Source organism: Solea solea, chromosome 9, assembly GCF_958295425.1.
Source record: "Solea solea chromosome 9, fSolSol10.1, whole genome shotgun sequence".
Lineage (NCBI taxonomy): Eukaryota > Metazoa > Chordata > Actinopteri > Pleuronectiformes > Soleidae > Solea > Solea solea.
The window spans coordinates 16,614,018-16,639,154 of record NC_081142.1 but is presented as its reverse complement, the minus strand read 5'-3'; the positions used below and the strand labels follow the sequence as shown (position 1 = coordinate 16,639,154).

Sequence of the window (25,137 nt, the reverse complement as noted above, 5' to 3'; positions counted from 1 at the left end):
TTGAATAAATATAGAGCTATGTATTGTGATTATGCAGCTGACTAATGCTCCCCTGTCAGCTCATGGAGGAGTGTAGAATAAGGGAGGAGGAAGGGAGGGTTGGGATTTGCTAAATAAAGCCTAATGCCCTATAAGCTCTGTTTTTTGGAGTTGCAGGAGTGGTGTAGGCTGAATAAAGACACACACTAGTGTCATTTAAAATTAGAAGGAACAGACAATCGCCCCTGCTATTTACTGTATGCTCTTGTTGATCATGATCATGGGCATCAACATTGAAATTGTAGTTGTGGATATTGTGTATGCATATCAGCATGTCACGTGACACACAAGTCATGTCTTGTTTCTGGAACTATTTGTACTATCTATGCTGCTATCTTGACCAGGACTCCCTGGAAGAAGAGATCTTGTATCTCAAAAGGGACCTTCCTGGCTAAATAAATAAATAAATAAATAAATAAATAAATAAAGTGGGATAAGCTATTTAGGTCTGAAGTATTACGTCGAAGCTCTGACATGTAGATCTCAGGGTGAATGTAGGAGGTAGGATCAGGTCAGAGATGTAAGAGGGAGTTACAGTAAATGTACAGTAAAGCTCTAAAAGTAAGGACCAGGATTTTAAAATGTACTCTAAAATGAATGGGTAACAAGTGGAGTGATGCTAAACTGGTGTGATGGGATCTGTCTTGTGTGTGTTGGTTAAAAGCCGAGCAGCAGCCTTTCTGAACTGCCTGAAGACGGTCAAGCTCTTTATTATTTAAACTAGTAAAACGACTGTTACAGTAGTCTAAATAAGAAGAAATAAAGTGTGAAGAATCATTTCAAGTTTGGCAAAGTTCCTCAGCTGGAAGAAGCAGTTTCTCACTAGTTGTGGGGTTGAGTGATTTTCAAAAGAAAATTACTGGGTCAAAAATAGCACCTAAGTTCCTGAGGTTCTGCTGAACGAATGAGCCTAAAGCTCCAATGTGCTGTTTAATCTGAGGGAATGAGGAGTCTTTAAATGGCATAGAAATTAATCGAACATCTTTTCTTTATCTTCCCGTCCTCCCTTACTGTCTGCCTCCACGCATCACCTTCCTAATGCAACATCAGAGACACACACTGCACAGTGACGATGCAAACACGCAGTGAATACACAACTTGAAGGCGAATACCTACACCAAGCTATGAGCAATTTTGCTAAATGAGTAAAAGTCAAGGACTTACAAAAGAAACCAGACCACAGAGAAAATGCAGAATACAACAAGGAGGCCATGCACTGCTTAGAAAGGAAGGTGTTTTACCCACTGTAGCTGCGATGATGTGAAACCAGCCAGTACACAGCTCCTCAGCCATTTGCAGCTCTCCCCATGGAGCCCCTGCTCTCACCCCAGACCAGCAGATGGAAGGGAGAAGAACGCACAGAAAACAAAGGTGGTTTGCTGGAAAAGAGAAGCGTGAGACAAGGATAGCTAGCTAGTGACCTCAAAATGCTGCCAGACAGAGCTGCTCAAAGGACATGCAGACACACACTGATGCAGATACATGCGCATATATTTAAAACTGAAAGTCCACAGGCCAGAGAATAAACATGACTACGCACTCAGACATAAACATATCACATAGGACAAATGAAGGATACACTTTGCGCTTTAAATCCAGACCATTCGGGCAGTGAGTGTCGACATGTCTTTCATTGCAGTACAGGCTGAAACGCGCACATCTATGCTGCCTGAGTGGGAATAATTTTACCTCATCACACATAAATCATGACAAACATGGCAAATATTTAAGACTACACGTGACTATACATGTCTCAGAAACCAACACTTTTACTAAAAGGTATCAAACAACAGCAGTCTGTTGTAAATAAGTTTTTGTTTTTCAAAACATTCTAAATCCATACTAAATTGTGATTTTCCAACTAACAAGGACATTTACAGTTAAAAGTCAAAAGTCAAAAGTGGAGGCTAATGGCACCACCTTCTGGTCACTTAAATACACTGTTTTGCTTTGCTATATTCTGTGCATCTCCAACCTTTCCATCTGTGATCCATTTCTCACGCTGCTCTCAACTTCACTTTCCAAGAACAGAGCACAGACAGCATCAGAATCATCACAAGAAAAAAAGATTAAATTAAACACAGAAGAAAGAATGTCCTGGCATAAATGATCAGGTGTGACATATGTTTGTATTCACACTGGTTCACTGCAATTCTAATCCCTTTGTTATCTAATTCTAATTCTAATCTAATCTAAGTCCCCAGTAGTTGAGGTTGGATAAAATATCTTAGGACTGACTGATACCTTGACACCTTCTGCAATGATGACATATCCTTTCACTCAGTCAAGCTCTTGTGCTACACACTGTCCAGCCTTTATCTCAGTATGTCACTCTCTGGTAAAAACAGAACAGCGTTCATGGCACCAGGACACACAGCACTTACTTTTCAGAAACAGACTGTGGGCTAGGCAGCACCTATTTTTGGCACATTTCATGCGCATCCCAGATGGTACAAACTTGTGTAAAGTGAGTCTGGTTTGTTTTTTTCCAAAGCAGATGATGCACAGAAGAAAAAAGCAATTCATTTTCTGAATTCCCACTCCATCTCCTCACTCTCTACCTTGTATCCATCTCTATAAATCCTCCATCTGAACAGCCACCCACTTACACCCTCCTCCACCTCTCCATCTAACCTACTTTCTCTCAACCTTTGTTCGTGTGTTTTGCCTGTGGGGTGCAGTGTTGCTCCAATCTGGCTCTTTTTTTCAGCGACATCCGGTTGCAAGTCCAAACCTGTTCTCTCCACCAGCGTTTCCAACCAGCAGCAAAACTTGAAATGGGTCATGAACTGTTTCTGTATGAATGAATACTATAAAAAGCTGCGTGTCGCACCTGCAGATGATAACTGCATTTACCATGTGGCACGTGCGGAACCACTGGGAAATACTGTAAGAATGAGGTATGGTGATGCCACTTCCAAGCCCCTGCATAACTGATCATTTATCAAAGGTGTTCTAGTTCCATCTACAATCTCCCAATAAAACAAAAATAGCAATGTAGCACAGCTTGTGCTGTTCTCGCGTATGTGCTATATTTACATCAACTAATCGATTAGACAAAAAAAAAGTATATGCTACTTTTCTCTGCTTCATATCATCATCATGACATCATAATATTGTGTCTATAAGCAATCAGATCAAGTTGAGATTCAGGAAGATTACAACAAACAAAAACAATCCAATGTGATTGTATCTCTCTTCTATAGAATCAAGCGCTATGACAATCCATACGCCCGGAAACTGCCCAAGTAGTGATGTGAGTCAAGTCAATCTGGCTAAAACAGCCACTTCTGTCTTATCAATATATTTGTCATTCAACTTCCATTGGATATTTTGTTACCGAGTTGAATAAAGGGAGGGGACACATGCAGGACACATTTTAGTGCCAGGTGTGGGCAATCCTACTTAAGTCCTCATTCAGTCAGATCTCAGAAGATGGATTTCAACACCAGGCGTGAATGTCACCTGAGACAGACTTCTTTCAAATACTTTCCTTTGATGACTGCTACCCTGTTAAACACACCCATTATGTCAAAGTCTCATCAAACCATTCTCTTTTTTGAATTAGTAGGCTGTATAGAACTCATTGGGTACCAAGATTCAATACAAAATCTCTAATTTTACATTTTTTTTATTGCGTTTTGGCCATTTTGGCCAGCTGTATGTCTAAATACATGACACCTTTTCCCTTTTCCCCCCACTGTTTTCTCAGAACTAAAGCACAGAGTGCAGTATGTGGGCAACTGGAGATATACAGATTGTTGCTCCTTCAGTAAACGTCATTACTATCCCAGGACTTCCCTGGGCTCATGTTGCAACTGTCACGTCTCACGTCCCAGGGCATGGGTCATTTCCTGCGTATTGCTGAAGTAACGTCGCTGCAAACCTCCACCCTACTTCATCTCTCCCCAGCCCCAAAGTACCCTGATGAGGGATGATGATTAGATAGCAGTCATTAAATGCATACAGGCAAACACCCACCCACCGATTAAGCTGTAGTGAGTGCAGTCAAAGCAAAACAGCATTCCACTCAGCGGTCGGGGAAGGCATGTAGAGCGATAAGACGTGGCAGTGGCAGGGTGCTATGTCGAGTGCCTACGTGCCGGCCAGCCACTCGTGATGCTCACTGTCTGCCAGGTAGACACAGTGTTCATTCCACAGAGTGCTGCCGTGTTCAGGTGACCACAAACACACAAACAAAGGAATACATACGCCAAAGAAACATGAAGCAGCAATGTTTTCATCACTACTCACTAATTACATGATGAGTCTGAGGGGATACGGCATCCTACTGTACTAAAAATGTACAAAAATTACAAAATTGCTTGTTGGCAAGTGTTGTAGGTAACATATGTGGCAGAACTCGGTAAAGAAATGAAAATCAACTTCTAGTGATTTTAAACATTATACTCTGACTTCAATTCCCAATACACTTCTTCCTTGAAGCACACATTTAATGACAAACACTGTCAGCTTAGATTATTCCCACACCTAAAAGCCAGTCAAGAGTCAAGTTCCTGTTACAAGCCCCCTTCTGATACTCCAGTCCTCTGAAAAGTGGATGGAAAAAATGAGCTCATCCCTCTGATACTGCACTGGACTGCGTTGCTCTGTGGTCTCCCTAATGGACTCCAGGATGTCAACAGCAGCCCAACATGTCCCTCTTACTCACACCAATTACCATTTCCACACAGGGCCAAAGCCTAAACAAACATAGCCCAAAACCAGCTATACAATCAGCTTAAATCTATAAACAGTGAAGTGGTTTAAATTAGGCCACTCCCAAGGGTACTGGTCTTTGCATGGACAGCCAGGCTGGGATGACAGAATGGAGCCAGATGAATTTACTGCAGGGAGATTCAAAGGAGCATTTTAAAGGCAATACAAATAGCACAGGCATGAGTTCTATACAGCCTACTAATTCAAAAAAGAGAATGGTTTGATGAGACTTTGACATAATGGGTGTGTTTAACAGGGTAGCAGTCATCAAAGGGAAATATTTGAAAGAAGTCTGTCTCAGGTGACATTCACGCCTGGTGTTGAAATCCATCTTCTGAGATCTGACTGAATGAGGACTTAAGTAGGATTGCTCACACCTGGCATTAAAATGTGTCCTGCATGTGTCCCCTCCCTTTATTCAAATATACAGTGATGTCATGACTGTTTGCAAGACAAAAAGTAACTGACGGGGGAGAGAAACAAGAGGAGACTGAGTGAATCAAAGCTCTTCTGATACCGGTGTAACCTGAAGGTTTCAACTATTTAAGCAGCAGAAATCGTATGGCAATCATAGGTTATATTGTGACAGTGGCTGTAAATAACTGCAACTAACTTACATTTTCATTATCTATTAATCTGTCAATTACTTTCTCAATTAATTGACTAATCATTAGGTCATTAAAATGACAGAAAATATTGAAATGTTTGTCCACGAACCAAAATTATGAAGTCCTAATGATTTGTTTGTTAAATCAAACAAAGAAACCAGAAAATATTCACTTTTATAAGAAGAAAAACATTTAAAGCAATGAATCGATTATAAAATGATTAAAACGGCAGTGCACCCATCTTTTGTGCTTCTTTCGACCATCTTCCCTCCAGCTAAAATCTTGCAGGGTTCACACAACAGCTGTAGTGAGAGTGAGCACTTGGCACCAAAATATCGCAATATTTCACTGTGTAGATATTTTTCCCCCCACCTCTAATTTTATGGACCGAGAAGGATGCATTGCCGAGGAATGAGGCCTCAAAACACCCCCGAATGTGGTTTCCGTGATCAGATCTGAAATTCATTCAGGTTTGGGAATGATCAGACCTGTACTTAACGTGATCTGCGCATGATCAGATCACACAGGATGAACATTCAAACGAGAGGTGTTAGTCAACTCACACAGGAAAACCCCACTGGTTATTTAGAGCTTGAAAGAAAGAGGAAGTGCCTCATGCCTACGCTAACTGGCTCACTGCAGTTTTGCTGGACACCCACAAGAATATTTTAATATAGGTTATGTACGTCTGTGTGGTGTGTGTGTGTGTGTGTGTGTGTGTGTGTGTGTGTGTGTGTGTGTGTACATGCTGAGACATGATTTATTGGTAGGAGCCTGGATGGGCCTTCCAATGACGCATGCAATACTGGACCAATAATTAATGAGACATCTTAAAATAGAGGTGCAGATTTTGAAGATCTTCTCCATTTGACAACTCACAGAGCAGCAAGAAAGATGAACCCCAGCCCCTGACGCACTATATCATGAGGCAGACTCAAAGTCTCAATGTGGGGAGTATACAATGCTCAGTGACTCATGGATATGTGGTATTCCTGTCCTCACACTTTTTACAGGTGCTTTAACTCACGGCAGCCATGAACCCAAGTATAGGACTCGGCAACCCACCAAAATCACTGCACTTCCTGCATCAGAGTAAGAGAATAGGAGGATAAGAGGACCACTAGAACTGAGGGAAATGTTCTGTTTCAGTGTAAAAGAGGGCTGGGTCATCTTGTGCTGCTTTATCCTCCACATGAGGGTCACAGGGCCAACATATAAAAACAAACAACCATTCACTCTCACACTCACACCAACAGTCAATGTCCAATTTACCTAACCCCCATATTGCATGTTTTTGGACTGTTGGAGGAAACCGGAGAACCCGGGGAAAACACACACACACACACACGTTTCTGCACTGCAACTTAGGTGATGATTGTGTCAAACGGATTCTGTAACATCCAAATTGAGACACACATTGGAGAGATTCTGTGGAGTTTTTCTTTATAAAACCACAGGCCTAGAGTCAAGTACACCATGTGCAAACATGGCTTTGTTAAATGACAAGGTAATGTGGTAATTGGCAGTAGATGATGACATTCTTTTAGGACATTCTTTTCTCCATTTGTACTTTACTTACTAACTGAGACTAAGCAGCTCACTTAAGCTGACCTAAATAAATGACGGACGGATGAAACAACTGATTTTCTTTTTCCTCCATATTTTTCTTCCCTTTAATTCAATTTAGAAATTATTTCAGGATGTGTAACTAGACTTGATTCTCTTTGGGACTACGCCTGAAGAAAGTCCAGCCACTACACACTCCTGCCCTGATCCAATACTATAAATGCTCTTAACTCTGATGACTGAAAACCTACAGACCAGTTGACAAACATGTTAATCTCGAAAAAGTCGAAATATAAAATCAGAGTGTCACAGTGTAGTGCTGCTGCAGTAGTTTGCACTGTGCTACCTTGAGGTGTAAGAGGCGTCTCATGGACCCACTTGGGAGCATGTGTATGTAGGGCACTCCCACACGCACTAACTCATTCAGTAACAAACGCACAGTATTGGGGATGACACATAAAAGGCCTTTCTACCGTCTATGCTGGAGCTGGCACTTCTTTGCAAGGATGCAATGGCACATAATATAAAGACATATAAATATACACAAATCTATACATAATAAACACACAAAAATCAATCTGCATATGCAGCACATGTAAAAAAAGCACTTCCTCCTAGAAGAGGCATGACTTGGTCTCTTTTAACCTTAGATAACTTGTAATCCACCAACTCATGAGTAAAACCTGTAGTTCAACCTGTAGGAAGCTTCATATAACAAAGAAATTATTAAAACTGAAAAACTTGTGGAAAAAACAAGACATTTGAGAACATCATCGCTTCATATTTTAGGAAACATTTTCTGACTAAAAATATCTGAACTCATCACACTCGAAGCTCTTCGTTCCATCTTGTTAGAATCCACTGAAGAGTACCGGCGTGTTTAAATTGTTTCTGTGATCTCGACTGCACTTTCCTAAATTTCCTAAATTATTGTCTATTTTAATGTATTGTTTGTAATCTGTCTTTTTACATTTATGACGTGTGTTGCTGACCTCTTGGCCAGGACGCCCTTGTAAAAGAGATCTCAATGGGGAGAGAGATGATCTCACTTTACCTGGTTAAGTAAAGGTTAAATAAAAATAAAAATTAATGTTATATACAAACAACTAATTGAATAATTGAGAAAATAATCAGTAGATTAATCCATTATGAAAAGACTGGGATTAGCCATTTCCCCCAATAACACTCCACAATTTAATGCCTAATTCTTTACAGTAATTACTAAACAGAAAAGTTGTAAAATGATTGGACAGAAAAGCTGTTACACAACTGATGGGTAGGCTGAACATATGGCTGGTGTTTTCCTGAGCAATGCAGACAAGCCTGAATGACTGAGGAAATACTTCTTTCTCCTCCGCAAATGCACAGAAGGCTTCCCCCATGTACAATCTATGGCATACACTGCATGGATGACTCACTCCACCTCCAACAACAACAACAACAACGCTTTCTGTATTTAACTATACAGGGGACACATTCAAACTCCTATATTTAGACCGCTTTGCTCAAACATACAAGGGAGACTCTCACAGCAATGGTTTAATAAAACCCAGGTGACTTTTATAAGTCACGTGATTTTATTTCTGCATCTTTTTTTTTATTTTTGCTCGGCAAAGCTGATTGGGCAGATTCCAATGCACTAAATGTTTTATGTCACACCATTTATACACATTAAACAGGTCTCAACAGGCGCTGCACAGATCAACACAGGAAAATAGGATCAGGAATTTTCCCAGGCGGAATTCCCAGGCAAAGTCAAACCAAAACTGAAACCTCATTTCTCACTCACAATTCAAGTACGGCTTTTCCCACATGTCACTAACCTCACTGACCTCACTTGCCTTTAAGATCCTCCAAAAGCAGAGAGCTATGTCTTTAATGTGTACTTAAGTCATCCTCGTGATTTGTTTGACTTTGTTTGAATAATCACAAGGATGAAAAAGCATTTAGTAAGCGGATTTTCTAAATGCAACCTAAAATGTCTAAAATAAAAGACTGAACATGCATTTGCTAAAAATGAGAATGGCTGCTCCATGCCAGGACCACCACTGACACAGGGAAGTACTGACATAGCCAGAACCAGAATTCAGGTGTATCTCTATGTGAGCTATCACATGCATCAAAACCTGTTCAGTTTATGTTACAAGAGAGAATATTACACGTCAAAATATGTGTGGAGGATAGTTTTCAATTTGACTTTTAATATTTTGATTCAACCTTCCTCAGGCATCAATGTCCGAGCTCTTACAAAACCTCCTAATGAAATAAGCAGGACCACTCCACCTGAATGAATCAACTGAAGCACACTGACATGACACGTAATTACTCAGATGCCGTTCCAGATGACAAAAGAAAACCACTCGTGTCCCCTTCTCCTCTCTCTTCTCACTACTCCATTCTCAACCGTTTGATTATAACCCTGTGGAATAAATTGTGACTTGCTGCGACACTGTTTGCCAGGTGCTTTTAAAATTGACAGGCCCAGTCAGGTGGCTGATGTCACATAAAGTGGCCTGTAACTGACAGAAAGACACAACCTTAGTTGTCAAACACAAAGCTGTGAAAACGTACACGCTTGGATTTAAAAGCCAAAAAAACAACAAAAAAACAGAGCAGCCAGGATCTGTTCATCTGCCTGTTCTTGCAAACAATGCCATTTCATTTCCTGTACAGCAGTTTCACCTGGGCAGTGCAGACAGTTTAGAAACACTTAACATACAGTAGATTACATTAATGACATATGATGGTTGGATTATGATATGTTCTTTGATTAAATGGCCTTAACAGGACACAGTATTGGCTAAACATGACGATAAAACACAGCAGGACCCTGCACTAATGGGCACAGCCTGTGTCAGCTTCTATCTTAGCTCATAAAAATGATGTCAGATGATGCAGCAGCACCCGAACATGGTTTTAATCTTCTCCCAATTCTCTGACTCATACATGTACAATAAAGACTGACTCCTGAGACCAAAAAAAGCCTGTTTCTGTTTCCTGTTTCAGTTTTAGGGACATAAGACATATTGTGCCAGGTCTCCATGGTTACAAGAACAGGCCAGCTCTGGGGAGAGTAGTTACATCATTTGCTGTAAATTCCTGTTAGATCATTTTATTTACTTTCATAAATTAAATTTCTCAGTATGATATAAGTTCCTGTGTGATCATGAACATGGCTGAAGTCATTCAATGTTAAATTGCCACACAACCAGGTTCCAGACTCCTTGATTCTCACTAATTCTGATTGTATGCTCAGCTTGTGCTTAATAATACATGGGAAACCACGTCCATTAATAAATTAAAATCTACAAACTTACAAAGTTGACAGTTATGCTTTCTGTTTATACTATAATCGCCATTTTGTACCTGCACCTGAACATATTCATCCTACCACAGATATTTGGATTGCTACCGTTTTGTAGCCTGATATATTTTAATTTAATTGAGGGTTAAAGCATTAAAAGCAAGTAGTGATGTGTTATAATGTCACACTAAAGGCTATATGTGGTAGGAGAACTACGACTGCTATATTTAACAGTTTTCACTTGTTTCAATGGTGTTTACATTTGGCAAAGCCGTTTAAAGCAGTTTAAAATTAGATAGAGCCAAGCGTTTTTCTCGGAGGCAAACAACAATACTACAACTTATCTCTCGACGTCGTACCTTTCTTTGACGTGTCTTCGTTTTTGATAACTATCATAAAATTACTATTTCATCCCATTTTCAATAGTCTTTCTTCCTCTTCTTTTTTGAGTTATTTAGGGCGGTTGTCAAACAACGATTTGGCGCATTACCGCCACCATCAGGTCTGGAGTGTGACTCAAAATGTTAGCAATTCTACAGTACAACTGCTGAAAATAATATCAGTAATACTATTATTATAATAACAATAACAATAAAACTAATGATAACAATAATAATAATAATAATAATAATAATAACAACAATAATAATAATAATAATAATAACAATAACAGAAAATATATATCCTCATCAAATGTTTTTGTTTTAACAAAATATTCTATAAGAATCGCTCGGGTTCTTTTGTAATATGTTTTTAGATCAAACTTTATTTTAATGTCTCTTGAACTTTGGATTGATTTTCAATCATTTTTATTATTCTTTTTTTACTTCTTCTTTTGTTTAGTATATTAGCATTAGATAACCAGGTAACAGATAGTATTGCCGCCACCAACTGGACTAGAATGTGGACTAGGCAGCAAAACAAGTACTAGTATGATAACTACTATTAAAACTACTGCTATAACTAATAATACTCACATTACTAGCACTACCACTAGCAGAAGAAGAAGAAAGTGCAGGAGTGCAGGTGTGTTTTTGGAACAGCATGGACAGAAAGCATAAAAGAAAGGTTCTTTTGTAACCATAGAGTTACATAACTTGTTTATATCCTTATCTGTAGGTCATTAATGAGGCAATTAGTTATTCATGCCCACAGAGAATAAATGGCTGAATAAATGCTACATCTAACTTTTTCACTGATTCATACACCTGCCCACGCAGCCACTCACACAACTCACTAATAATTCATAAACACAGTCCAGGAAACTAGTTTCCTCCAGCTAAGCACAATATTAATACAGTGCAACATTGCTGCTGTATTAGGAAGCCTCTCCCTGTTCACTCACATTTGATTTCCTCCACCAAGAGATTTGTAGATTAATCTGAATTTAAACCAAATTTAAGCACGTTTTATGGTAAATGGTTTGTATTTAGCACAAACGCAGGGTCAGGGATTAGAGGGCTGCTGGGATTATCTTCCTTAAGATATCACCACAATCAACAAAGGAATATCAAATATACATGAAAGGGAAGGTAACTTGAAACAAGTATTTTGAATTTCATGTATTATTGAATCAGCTCAATCCCAGTTTGTGTTGCTTTTAAAAATCTTTTATTAGTGTATAAATATAACTGTGAATGTTACAGTTGTTCTACCAGATTTATTTCATATGAATAATTTGGTCTAGGAAATAGCCATTACTCTTCTATAAATCCCCATGATGACTTGGCATTACTTCTCCTGCACCCAGCTATTTTTGGTGAGCAATCAATCAATAATCAGAGCAGTTGCTGAGTTATTTGTGTTACTGTCAAGTAATGTATTCTGTTTTTTTCTTTTCTATCCTTTTTACACACACAGGGCAAATGCTATGTGCATTTATGAGCTTTCATACTGTAAATACTGTAAATCTGCATGTCTGTCAGGGTTTATCAGTATCTTTACCTGCAGTACAAGACTTCGCCTGCATGGTATTGTGTGGAGATGTTATCCAACAGATATACCAGAAGAATCTAGAAAATGTGTATCTGTGTTGAACTCCAGCACAGTTGTCATGGAAACCTGTTTAACAGAATGTGGAGGTTAGAAAAACTCTAATTCACAGCATCTCTCTCTGTCTCTCTCTCTCTCTCTCTTTTTCTTTCACATTCCTCCTGTGTACCGTGGACAATCCCTTCCTGTGTGGACGGACCCATATTTTCTAAACAGTGTCCAAGACATCTTCAGCCACAGTGTCCGGACTGAGATGCTGCACATTCTTCGCTCAACTGAGCGAAGCAAATCAGGGCCTTGACCTAAAAACTGCGTCACAGATAAGATAGGTTTAATGTTCATTCATTAATATGTTTGCAGTATTTAAACTTGAAGGTAATAGTACAAGTACAAGTGAGTTTGTCTTTTTAAAGTTCAACTGGAGCCTTGTTACATTACATTACATTACATTACATTACATGTCATTTAGCAGACGCTTTTATCCAAAGCGACTTACAATAAGTGCATTTAAACATTTGGATACAAATAAGAGCTAGAAGTAAGTAAGAGCTTGTAACTTGTAACTTGTAACTTGTAACCCTGGCTAGTGAGATTACATTTATCTGGCCACTTTATTAGGTACACCAGTTCAACTGCTAATTAACACACACACACACAAAAAAATCACATGACATCTTTATTGTCATTACACAACCAAAATCGCACAATGAAATTTCGAGGTGGACTAAGCATGCCGCCATAAGGAACCAACCTGACTGAACCCAGCACCTTCTTGCTGTGAGGCAACAGTGCTAACCACTGTTCCACTGTGAGAACAAGGCAGCTTCTCAGTCGACAAGGTGACATATTGAAGTGAGCATCAGAATGAGGGGGAAAGAAGGGCACGTTAAGTCACATTGAATGCTGCATAACTGTCTAAGCCAGACAGGCTTTTCAGAAACTGCACATCTACTGGGATTTTCACACACAACCCCTTCTATATAGTTTACAGATAAGGGTCTGAAAAGGGTAAAATATTCAGTGAGCGTCAGACAGGCCTCTGGGTGAAAACCTCTTCATACCAGAGGTCAGAGGAGAATGACCAGACTGGTTGGAAATGATAGAAATCACTCATCTCTGGATGCACAGCACGTTGAACCGTTGAAGCCGATGAGCTACACATGTACATGTAATATCTAAAGAAGTAGCTGGTGTGTGTGTATTGACGTGTGAACGGTATTGCACAGCAACCACAAACACCAAACTAAACTAAGCATCACTGTTTTTATTTTCTCATTTTAAAAGGATCTTTATTTTTAAAGCCATTCAATTTGTATATGTGATGCTAGGGCAGCACAAAAAGTTCCAAAACAGCACAGCCCCAGATCAAGGCCCGTGGCTGACCTGTATATGACTGCCATTAGCAATAACTTCTCTAGAAGTACAGCATTTTACTGGAAGTAATGGAGGGAACAATGACCGAGAGACACACACACACACACACAAGCCTGTGTCATCACACAGACTCTCACGCAAACCAAGAATTGTTCCCATGTGCTGCAGACCTCTGTGATTTGGGAGGAGTGCGTGAGAGAAACACATGATTTGTAAAGGTTAGATTAATATACCCATAGGGCTCAGGGACACAGCTGTGGAAGAGGCAGAGAGAAGGTAAACAGAAACCACTGGGAAAGTGGTCACACAACGGGAACAACACACAATCCCCACTCTTGCTATCGGATAAGATTATTCATTCACACTTTTTCAATAGAAAGCGATTGCACAGTTGTTTTATATAACAGTGACTGAAAGGAAGAGTTTTAATAGAGAGAACAGTTCTCGAGAGCAGACTGGGTCCAGTGTGAATTTGGCCACTGTTCTATTTTCTTTTGCAAGCATTGCATTATCCTTTACCACATTTTAGCTCGATAAACAGAGCAACTCAAACAAAAGTTGACACGTTTAACTGGACGCAGTTAAAATGTCTCTGTTTTCTGTCTGTGTCCTGGCTTATGTTTGTGGCCTCTGGAAACACTCAGAGCAATCTCTATAATTTCTATCCTGTCTTCGCTCTGTCTGTTCCCACCGCTGTATAGTTCATAACACTTTTAGTAGTTTTTGTTTATATGTTTATCCTTGTGCTGCAGTAAAAACACAGGTACACTGATAACATGTTGTATGGAACCATGTGTACAAGTAGAGTCGTGCTACATCACCAAAAATCTATATCCAGATAATGACACAAATTGTTATACCTTTCCTCAACTATGTAAATTAGGGCAATGTCTTTGCTGATAAAGTAAAGTATGGTTTTTATGTTTTGTCAGACTTTTGTACCCAGACAGCATCAGAAGCCCCTCCTTGTTTTGGCTTGGCTGGTCTTAGTCCTGTACAGAATTACCCCACATGCTCATTTACCATGTTTGTTTTTGTTGCCTTCATGCAGATTTCCTGCCAGCATCTATAAGATATGTGGATGAATGCAAGATGCTGTGTGAATGAGTGAAAATCTGGCTATAAATACAAGAACTACTGTTATCATATATCATTATTATAAATCTTCTACTACTAAGCTTGTTTGTGCCAGTGGTGGTTGCTGGTCTTTGAAAAAGGGGAAGCTCATTTCAGGCCCCTTTACTAATACATAAATTCTTACTGTTTTTATTTACAGTGTATAATGTAGACATGAAAAACAACCAGCTGTTTCTCTGCAAACTTCCTTTCTTAAAATCCACACAGGACTGAGGCAGAAAATGCTCTGCTCTCATGTCTGTTTCTGCAATGCTATCAATCAAAAACTGGCTCCACCCACTGCTCCATTGACTCCATTGCCGAGCTTCCATGGAGGGAACAACACAGTCGAGATCACCGCAGTGGAAAAAAAACCCTCTTCTGTGTCATCAGTGATAAACAGCTGAATGAACTAGTGACACATTCTAGTGCATTTTTAGTGTTGAAATGTACAGTAAATAAAACACAGCACATATTTGAGCATAAATAAGATGATCTTCCCTTGGTGTCTTAGAGCAATCACCACTGGTTTATTCCTTTTATATGCCTTGCTGCATGAGAGCTGCCACCTTGTACTGCCACTTTCATACTGCAGTAACAGAAAAACTCAGAGTAGGCATTTCACGTTTTAAAGCGTGAGCTTATTCCCTACCAACTTTAAACATCCGTATCAATGGGAAACTCTTAATCTGGATGGATAAATCATCAACAATCATTGATTGTTGATGACCTTCCGTTATGGTCAGGCCACTGTAGTTCTCTGATGAGCTTTTTTCATCTGTTGCATTCTGCGCTCTCACCATTAGATGTCACACACCAAGCCTTTAAACCTCACCTGAACCAGTGGTTTTGTACATCAGCATGTTTGATTATACACATTCTCATCTTTGTAAAGATGCAACACTAAGATTTTGTCTTCGCACTGTTAACACAGAGGAAGTGTTGCCTTACAGCCCCTAAAATAGTGGCAGCCGTGTCTATACCTGTTCCCTCATCACTGGGGCGAGCACAGCGAGTACTCGACGAGGTTCTTTAAACAGGCTGTCAGTGGCATTTCTCTGAACCCTCAGCCACTTCATCATCTCACCTCTAATTGACTCGGGGGGATATAAATAGCCACATGTATCCATCATGAGGCTGATTTACTTGCTTCACTTACAAGTTAATGCAGCCTCGGGGGACAAAGAGGGGCATCAAGTCGCCTTTATCTTGGAAGTCACGTACTGTAGCAGCAGATATTTAGCCTTGTGCTAATGTATTTGTTTCCATCGCTCAGTTTTGCTTTTGTAATGATAATGATGATAATACTGGAGGACACATCAGCCTATTTAAAATAAAAGCTCAATATTTCGTTGCCTAAAAAATCAATAGGCAGGCCTGTCATTTTTAACAGTGTATTCCTCTGAGAAAAGCTGCAGCAGTGTTTGACCCAGCTGCTCCCACAGACAGCTCTGAAACCACAGTGACGCAGAAGCAGGGGCCACATCATTTGCATTCAAAGAGATGTTTAACCCTGCACAGTCATAACAAGCGTAAGCCAAGATGTTAAGAAAAAGATCATGAAGTCATTGAGGCTTAATTTCCTTAAAGTCGATGGACCATGCTGTTATACTGTACCTAGGTTAGAATAGTTTGGGAGTTTTTAAAATGAGTTAGTTGTAATTAGTGTATAGAGAAGATTTGCTCTACTTTATTTTCTGTAAATACTTAGTTTTAGTCTTTGTCATTTTAGACCATTTATGAACGTATGAAGCTGTTAACATAAAACATGACTCGTGACTAAAATGCGTTTACAGATTTTTATTCACATTTTTACAGTCTGTGCATAATATCTATAAGTATATATATGTATATGCATAAGTAAGTATGTGATATATAGGATTGTATTCTACATTTTTATCTGTCCAATATCCAATCCAGTGATTTTGACCAGTGTTGGACCGATAGTGATACTGACCGATACGGTTTCCCATCCCTACTTACCAGTGTTGTTTCTGAAACATCTCACATGGACCGACTTTTGAAAAATGAATACATTTTATAGTATAATTTCTGAGTGGAGTCCATTTGTGCATTATACATTTCCAACCATAAACCAGAAAAATACCTCTTAATCCGATAAATCCATCACAACCTTGTTATGTACTAACCTTTTAAGTGAATTTATTTGGCGGTCAATCACTTCACCCTTACACTCCTTTTCGCCTTTCCCTTTTGTCTCATGATGACACAATTCTCCTTTATCTCCTGAGCTAACGTTTTCTTTCCTGGCCCCAAATATCCCTCATCTTTTCCTTTGTGCCACACAGGGGAGGAGCTTTGTGGTGTCATTTACTTCAGTCGTACTAGTGGGAATAATGTGATCCATTTTAAGCTCTTTCAGATAACTCGGCCATCGACAGCGGCGGCCTGGTGTCCCATATGTTAGTCGGTCTTTCGTCACATTTACGCAAGTAGTGAAATCAAAGTAATTTTGTCACAGGCATGATGAGCAGAGACATCCGCAGTGGGAAATAGGACAGGGATAGTAGGGCAGAGAGGTGGAGGAACACAAGTGTATTTGTATAAAGGACATTTTAAGTGCACATGCACAAGATATAAATAGGTGTCATGAGGAGACCGGAATATATTTCCGTGGGCATATATGACAACTCACTGAGCCAAAAGACGAAAATAGACAAGAGGCAATAAATAAATTAAAAAGACTGTGGTGATAAAATTCACTCATGATTCTCCTTTAAAACAAGGTTGTCGTGGATTTAAGGGTAATCTGCTATAGAGCTCTTATCATGGATCACTATGAAATTGGATATGGAGGGTCATGCATGAACGTTCAACAAGCATGATTTCTTTTTTTTTAAATTAGGTTTGATTATTGTCTCTCAAGCCATAAATCCAAGCAGTAATGATTTTTACTCAAATTGTGTCTTCATTCATTCATTTCTAACGCTTTATCTTCCATGAGGGGTCATGGAGGGTCGCTGGTGCCAATCCCAGCTGACATTAGGTGAACGGTGGGTTACATCACAGGAACACAGAGACAAACTCACATGGTCAATTTAGAGTGTCCAATTTTCCCAATCCCCAAATCTGCATGTTTTTAGACTGTGGGAGGAAACCGGAGAGCATGGAGAAAACCCACACACAAGGATAACATGCAAACTCCATGCAGAAAGGCCCTTGTTCCAAACCCAGATCTTCTTGCTGCAAAGGCAAGAGTGCTAACCACTGATTTTGAAAAATAATGTTTAAAAACACATACAATTTTCACAAAACCCACAAGTAGTAAAATAAAACAGAAATGACCAACTGGACAATATTGTGTTTCATCGCTCCACTGTGCATTAGCCCACAGACTCTCAGTCTAATCAGTCATTGGTGAGAAAATAGCAGGCAAACAGGACATTCATGGTAATATTGCTTCATAAACCACTGTTGCCTTTTCACCTCGGCCTTGTACATGGTCCCCACATATAACAGTGTTGCAATAAAACAGCTTAGCAACCACATCATTTGCAGATAATGTTTGAGGGGACGTCCAATGAGACCCCAGCTGATGGTTAGTGTTGGAACTAAACAGACAGCATAACATAAATAATAGATTAGAATTACAGTTCGTTTTTTTTCTCCAGAAATGTTTATAAACCTTTGTTCTACCTTCCTGTAAAATGATGTCGATGATTTTTGGAGAAATATTAGCACCTTGGGGAGATTATTATATGTAAATATCAAGTTTGTGTGTAGTTTAAGTGTTATTTTAAAGGGTTAACAAAAAAATCCTTAAAGAGAGAGTCCTTAAACTTGACTTATCCTTTAGAGGAGAATACAAAGTACTGACCGGTCCAGTGCTGTGTTAAAACAAGGGCTGGTGTTTCCAGGGACACGGCTTTAGGCAGAGGCAGTGGTGGTCCAACAGCTTTGTGTACTCCATGAATGGCAAGTAAAAACACATAGTAGATGACTCCAGACTGGGAAGAAAAAAAAACAACTTCTAGCACTTGGCCAGAGTTGTATCACATGGATAACCAACCATCTGGCGACGAGTGAGCAGAAGACTGGAGCTTCAGCGCTCAGTGAGCCAACAACAGCTGCCACAGGTGAGTTGAATGAGCAATCAGCCAGTAATCACCGCACCTGCCAGGAAGTCCATGAACCAGCACCAGGAAAACAGGAAAGACTACAAAATAAAAGCACTGCAAAAACACAAACCCTCACATTACGAGACATGAGACATGAGACATGCTTTGGCCTCACAGAATACATGTAAAATGCAGACGCTCAATGACTTACAGTTTGGCAGTTATATCGCTGCTGTGGCGCTGTCTGTCAAAATTACCCCAACTTTGGACAAAATACAGGACTGAGCGTGAGGCTTTTTGTATTTTCCATGAGGACATTGTTCGGAAAGCGTTTGTCCTTTAAAACCCATTGAAAAAAAGTCCCATCAGTTCACTGCAGCAGTGGTTTCTCCCAGGCCTCCAGTGAAATAGAACACAAAGCATGAAATAGAATTTGAGTGTGTGTATGTGTGTGTGTGTGTGTGGGATAATAATCCTTTGTGACATTTGCACTGTGAGCATGATGATATCCAGTTGGAGGAGGTGTTTTTCGCTGTCTGTGCGCATAAATCTCTCAACATATGCGAGAAGGAGTTGTGTTTGCCGGCCTAGTGTGTGTGTGTGTGTGTGTGTGTGTGTGTGTGGCCTGTGCCGAGTCCGTGTCACACAGTGTTCTTCTTGTCTCTGCTCATTAGAGCCAAACCTCTGTGATGGTGATGCTGCAAACGCGGGGCTCATCAAAGACAATGAGGAGTAACATAGTACAGATGTGCTAATACACACCATGATATCATCTCATTTTCTTTTCTCTCTCCAGGACAGACTGGAGGTTTGGTGTTTTTTTCCCCCCACAGAAATGAACTTGATTTTAATTCAGATTGTGGTTGAATAACTGTGGGAGTTTACACAACCACGATGTTGTAATGTCGGATTATCACGGTTATCAAACATAAGAATTGAATTAACTAAGTCACATCTTATTCTTACGCAGCACGGCACGGCCATTAGGAAAGATACTTTGTTACTGCACAACATTCACCTATCTGTACTTTACTTTATTGATATTTCGAGCAACTTTTACTTTTACTCCACCACATTTCCTCTAACTCTCTCTGTTACGCGTTACTAGCAAACGAAATCAGAAGAAGAAGAGTTGGTAATGGTCTGTATTTATATAGAGCTTTTCTAGTCTTGATGAGAGGCTTTACACTGCAGTTTTGCCATTCACTCATTCACTCGCTGCAACATGGGGTTAAGTGTCTTGCTCAAGGACACATATAGACTAGCAGAGCCAGGAATTGAACCCACAACCTTCCAGTTGAACGACAACTGAGCTACCATGGCTCAATCCTAACTCCTCGCTTTTTTAAATACTTTTACTAAAACTTAAGTACATTTTATACCAGAAAATGACTTTTAATACTTAAGTAAATGTCATATACTTTAAGACTTTTACTTAATATTATATTGTAAATATTTTATAAAAAAAGTGACTTCAACTTGTACTTGTACTCTAAAAGCGTCCCTTTAGACTGGGCTATAGTAAGAGTGCAGCGAAACGTTGGGGCTTTTTTTGCTTTACAGTTTTTTATTGACAGACTCAATTTTAATGTGTTTCTGTTTTGTTATTATCATTGAATTGTATTCTATAACAATATAATGTAACATTGTGATTGTTATTGTTTTGGGACAGCAGACTTATTTGGTCTGTAGAAATATGTTCACGTCTCTTATGTGATTTTTAATGCTGATACTGTGTTACATGCTCGACCCAGGCACCAGACCCAGGTGCTGAGTTTTCCATCAGCCTAATGAAACATGACAAACACATGAGGACCTAGCGGAAGCGTGACGTCGACCACATTTTGAGCTTTTGAGGAGAAAACAACAGAAACGGCAGAACACATATTCATGCTTTACTTTTAATCACTTCATAGAAAAGGTATTTCAGATTTATTTTTGAACACAATATACAATATAATACCATACATTGTGTGAAACATTTAATAACCCACCTGCAATAACTGGTGGACTGGTGAACATATTATTGACAATTAAAAAAAACAAAACAAAAAAATCAAAAGGAAACAAAACTCCATCTTTCATGCAGATAGTGCTAAGTCTGGCTATCCATTTTGGACACAACTAGGACCAATAAAAGCTTGAACATAGATAAACAATGTTAATACTGACAAATTTGAATTTCAAAACCGCTAACAAGTTTGGTCAGAAAGAGTTCACACGTTATCACAATCAGATACATAAGATTATGTGTTAATCATGACGGTAATTCAGAACGACTCAGGTCTGTGTTGTAGCATGCTACCAATGCTGTCCATTCTCGTCCACGTTTACACCACATGTGTTAAAGTGTAAAAGGAGGCAAATCGCCTTGTGTTGTGTTTGTCAGTCTAATCTGTGCCTGGCCCTCGAATCGGCAATCTGAAGAAGCTATTTTATCCTATTTCCAATATCCTATTGCAGTTTAACACGTCCTCTATGTTTCCTCTGGGTTACCAAAAGTTCTGCTGTCAGATGAAAACCTTGTACCTTCAAAAAAAAACTCAGGAGGTCTTGACTTAAATCGCAAAATGGAGGACAGATTTTTTTTTCCATTTTCTTTTTCCAAAAAATGCAACTGAGCTTACTTATTATCTTACACAAATTTAAATAACGCAAGAAGGAGACTTGAATTTTTCAGATATTATATGAAAAGATTTTTCAAAAACGATGCTTACTGTAAGTGAGAACCTTTTTGGTTTAATATTCATGCATAATATTAATAAGTCTTTTCATTTTCGTCTGACGTTACATGAAACAAAGAGGTTGCTTACGAGTTACAAGGTTCCCATGTGACAACATCATGTCTAGCTGCTGCTCTGCTATATATACACAAATATATATATATATATATTTGTGTGTATATATGAACAGTATATAACTATATAAGAAAACATCTATAAAGAGACTCTAATCCAGAGTCTTCTACACATTACACACCACCACTTCCAGGTAATGCAAGTGCATATAAATTAAAATAGATTTTACACCGTATTTCTTATTTACAAGCTTAAAATATAGAATAAATACACACTGTTATAAACAGCAAAAAGGACCGACTTGAGCAGTAGCGACAAAGGTGTGGAGTGATTGCCGGGCGGTGGGTGGGGATGTGGGGATGTTGGGTGGGTGGGGGTTGGGGTAAGGCCTGGTGACAAAGTCAGCACATCCAAACACACAGACACACACACACGCGCATACAAAACCATCCATTCATACATACTGCACACAAACGATTGCCACTTATAAGCATGCTGGAGTGAAATTAGATGAAGTACCTTTCGAGTAATATCAGTAAACTAACGTGAAAATGTGAACGTCCAGAAGTTTCCGTCATGGAAGCCGCAGGAGTAAGAAAAAAGTGACGTCTGCAAACCATTTTTTTTCTAACCCAGCGTTTCCCCCCCCCCGAATAAACAGTATTGTAACTAGATAGACACCCTAACAGTTCCACTTTTGTCGTATTATAATAAACCTAACTGTCCTGGAAACCTGATACAGTGGAGATGACGTCAGTGAGCAGAAGCAGCTCTTGAGGGATGTTTTTTCTCAGAAGGAAGGAGAATAACCAGCCTGACTGTTTTTGGGCTTGTGCCGATGAAGCTGTGAAGGGTTTGTAAAGTGTGAATAGTGCCACTGATCAGTGCCTTTTCATACGAGCACCTTTAGTCGTCTGGTCTGGGCCTGAATGCCAAGGGGGGCGGCAGTCGTTACATCAGACAGGTTTGGGGTCAGGACCCGTTCCGACTCACAGGATTATTAGGACTGCAGCATACCTGCGGGCTAAAAATAGACTCGGTGCTGTTGTGCATTTTGTCCTTGGCAGACTTCATTTTATCAGACATCGAAGCACTATTGCTAAAAACTAAAAATATCCCAATTATGCAAATCTTTTAGCAGGAATACCTGACCACAGGTTTTGTATCCTCGCTGAGAGGTTTGCATGAAGTCAAGTTTTGGTTGTGAAAAGGCTGGAAGCATTCAATGGTCTGCAGACCGTCACGATGGAAAGAGGAAATGTTTATGAAGTGGATAGAGTATGAAAATAGATGAGGTGCATATCACTGCGACATGACGAGAAACAGGCACCACAAATGTACATGAGTTTGAATGTGTGATGAAAACAAATGTGCGTAGGATGCGTGTGTGTGTGTGTGTGTGTGTACATGAATTTGTCCAAGAGTTGTTTGTTTGGATTTCTCTATTGCCCAATACATGGAAGACTCTTCTCTCTCTTCAACATACAAAAATAAGATAAGAAGGGAAAAAAACAAAAACCCTAAAACATTTCACAGACACACTAGAGTGTTCAATAAATAAAAAACTATTATAAAGACAATAGTAAAAAAAGGCACACAAAAGTCCTTTGACAAATGGTACAGGAAAAAAGTAAACACTTTCTCTTGCTATACAAACATGTTTCGATCAGTAGATCTTACTCTATGCTACTTCTAGGTCATCTGTAAAAAAAAGTCTTAAGGTACAAAACTTCTCTCAGTAGTGTCAATGTCCATTTAATGCCAGTCCTGAAAATATAAGTAACCATTTCCCAAACTGGCCAAAAATCCTTCAAGTTCCGCCCCCCAGTCTCATTTGTCCGTCTAAGACTAAATGTCCGCAGCAATTATTTCCTGAGAACTCTGAAGCCGCTTCACTGAAACTGTCCATCCACGTCTGGCTTCAAACACCCAAGTGCAAGACACCCGCGTGCGGGCCAAAACAAAGCCTTTGCCTCTGTGGGCTTTTTAAAAAGCACAGCTGCAAGAGGATTCTCCTCCCTCGTTTTTCTCCAAAAAAACTCTCAAATCACCACGTGAGCCTGGCGATGAAAACCCTATGTATCTGTCGGCGACGCCTCGTGCGTCACGATTTCTATTGCTGTCGTGGGCTGCATCATTCTGCCCTCCTCGTGATCCTGACAGTTCAAATAGTCCGGGGGAGGAGATTCACGATCTCCTCTACTATCATCATCCTCTTCTTCCTCCTCCTCCTCCTCTAATTCATCTTCCTCCCCTTCCTCCTCCTCCTCCTCCACATCGCCATCTTTCTCTACTCCATCCAAGTCCTCCTCCTCCAAGGTCAGCTCAAACTGAAACTTCTCCCCACCTCCCTGCCCTCCGGTGCCTCCACTGTGTCCGTGCGGGCCTTGGTCATAGAAGGGAGGGGAGGGACTTTGGGGGATCATGCTCTGGTACCAGTTCCTGTTGTCTTCCAGAGTGTCCAGAATGTCCTGGGCGTCTGGGTGGACCAGATCAGCCCATGTCTCCCAAAGAGGGTGCACGATGTAGTCGATGAATCCCACCTGAAAGAGAAAAAATGTGGGTTAGGATCGAGTTTTCTTCGATGCACACCCGTCGTTTTTTGTGCATAATTCAGTGTGTGTTTTTTTTCTTTTTTTCCTCACCTGGCTCTTTTCCACTGAGGCTGTGTGTTTGTCACACATCGGGCTGATCTCCATCCCTCTCTCTCGCTCTCTGTCTCCCTGATGGAAGAACTCCTCCATTATCCGATCGGTCCACTGACGATACAGTTCCAGGGACTTGGTGGGATTACTCAGGTCAGCACAGTGCACCATGTTACGCAGCACCTACAACACAACATTTCCATTTATTACAAAATGCACACAAAACAAGAAAATGGCACTTTTTTGGTGTAATAAAGAGGAAATCCTACAAATACCAAAAGGGTAAAGTGTAAAGGGAACACTTGAAAGCAAAAAGAAGATGGATGGGGTGAGAGAAGGATTGATGGTGGGAGCAGAGGTCAGCTATCGAGGCTGGCTAATGACCACTGGCTGAGTAACCTCGGCCAATACTGGCTATTGATCAGTGCTATTAAAAGCAGGGGGAAAAAGAGAAGTAGACAGTTTCTTGTATGTCCAGTGACAAAAACATGGAGCACTTGCCTGTATCCTGTCGGTGTAGTTGTCCAGCAGCAGCACTCCAGAGCTCGTCACCTTCTTGGTCTCCACCATGGTCTTCAGATCAGCCAGCAGACTCATGTGTTTGGACATGTCGGTGGCTAAGACCTGGACAAAGTGAGGAAAACACAATAAGAACTGTGTCAGCATCAAGGCAATCCACGCAGGTTGAGGCAGATGACAGCTGAAATATGAACATATAATATGAACAGGGGATAAATTACCATGTCGATGACCATCTTGCGCAGTGACTGCCTCTGTTTCTTGGTGAGGTTCTGGAAGATGTCGCAGTTGTCTTCCTGTAGCAGCTTGAATCCCACAGCCAGGTGATGGTTCTCCAGCACAGACTCGTCATTGTACATCAATGCCAGCTCAGAGTCT

General features: G+C 40.1%; 2 protein-coding genes across 12 annotated transcripts in view; both read right to left on the bottom strand.

Moving 5' to 3' along the window:
* sgip1a (SH3GL interacting endocytic adaptor 1a) overlaps positions 1-10,667 on the bottom strand; it is a 66,724-nt gene extending 56,057 nt beyond the window's left edge. For 3 of the 6 annotated variants that reach the window (XM_058637848.1, XM_058637849.1, XM_058637851.1), the window contains exons 1-2: positions 10,596-10,666; positions 1,281-1,418 (exon numbers count right to left, since the gene is read on the bottom strand). In XM_058637848.1, coding sequence (XP_058493831.1) covers positions 1,281-1,418; positions 10,596-10,632 — 175 coding nt within the window. In that variant the 5' untranslated portion in view covers positions 10,633-10,666. Of the gene's footprint in view, positions 1-1,280; positions 1,419-10,595 lie in introns of those variants that run through there. The other 3 variants (XM_058637846.1, XM_058637850.1, XM_058637853.1) reach the window with 3 other exon arrangements.
* A 10,017-nt stretch (positions 10,668-20,684) lies between these two features.
* pde4ba (phosphodiesterase 4B, cAMP-specific a) overlaps positions 20,685-25,137 on the bottom strand; it is a 144,382-nt gene continuing 139,929 nt past the window's right edge. For all 6 annotated transcript variants that reach the window (XM_058638225.1, XM_058638226.1, XM_058638227.1 and 3 more), the window contains 4 exons: positions 24,981-25,135; positions 24,742-24,864; positions 24,241-24,423; positions 20,685-24,138 (listed from right to left, as the gene is read on the bottom strand). In XM_058638225.1, the coding sequence (XP_058494208.1) occupies positions 23,671-24,138; positions 24,241-24,423; positions 24,742-24,864; positions 24,981-25,135 (929 nt within the window). In that variant the 3' untranslated portion in view covers positions 20,685-23,670. The remainder of the gene's footprint in view (positions 24,139-24,240; positions 24,424-24,741; positions 24,865-24,980; positions 25,136-25,137) is intronic.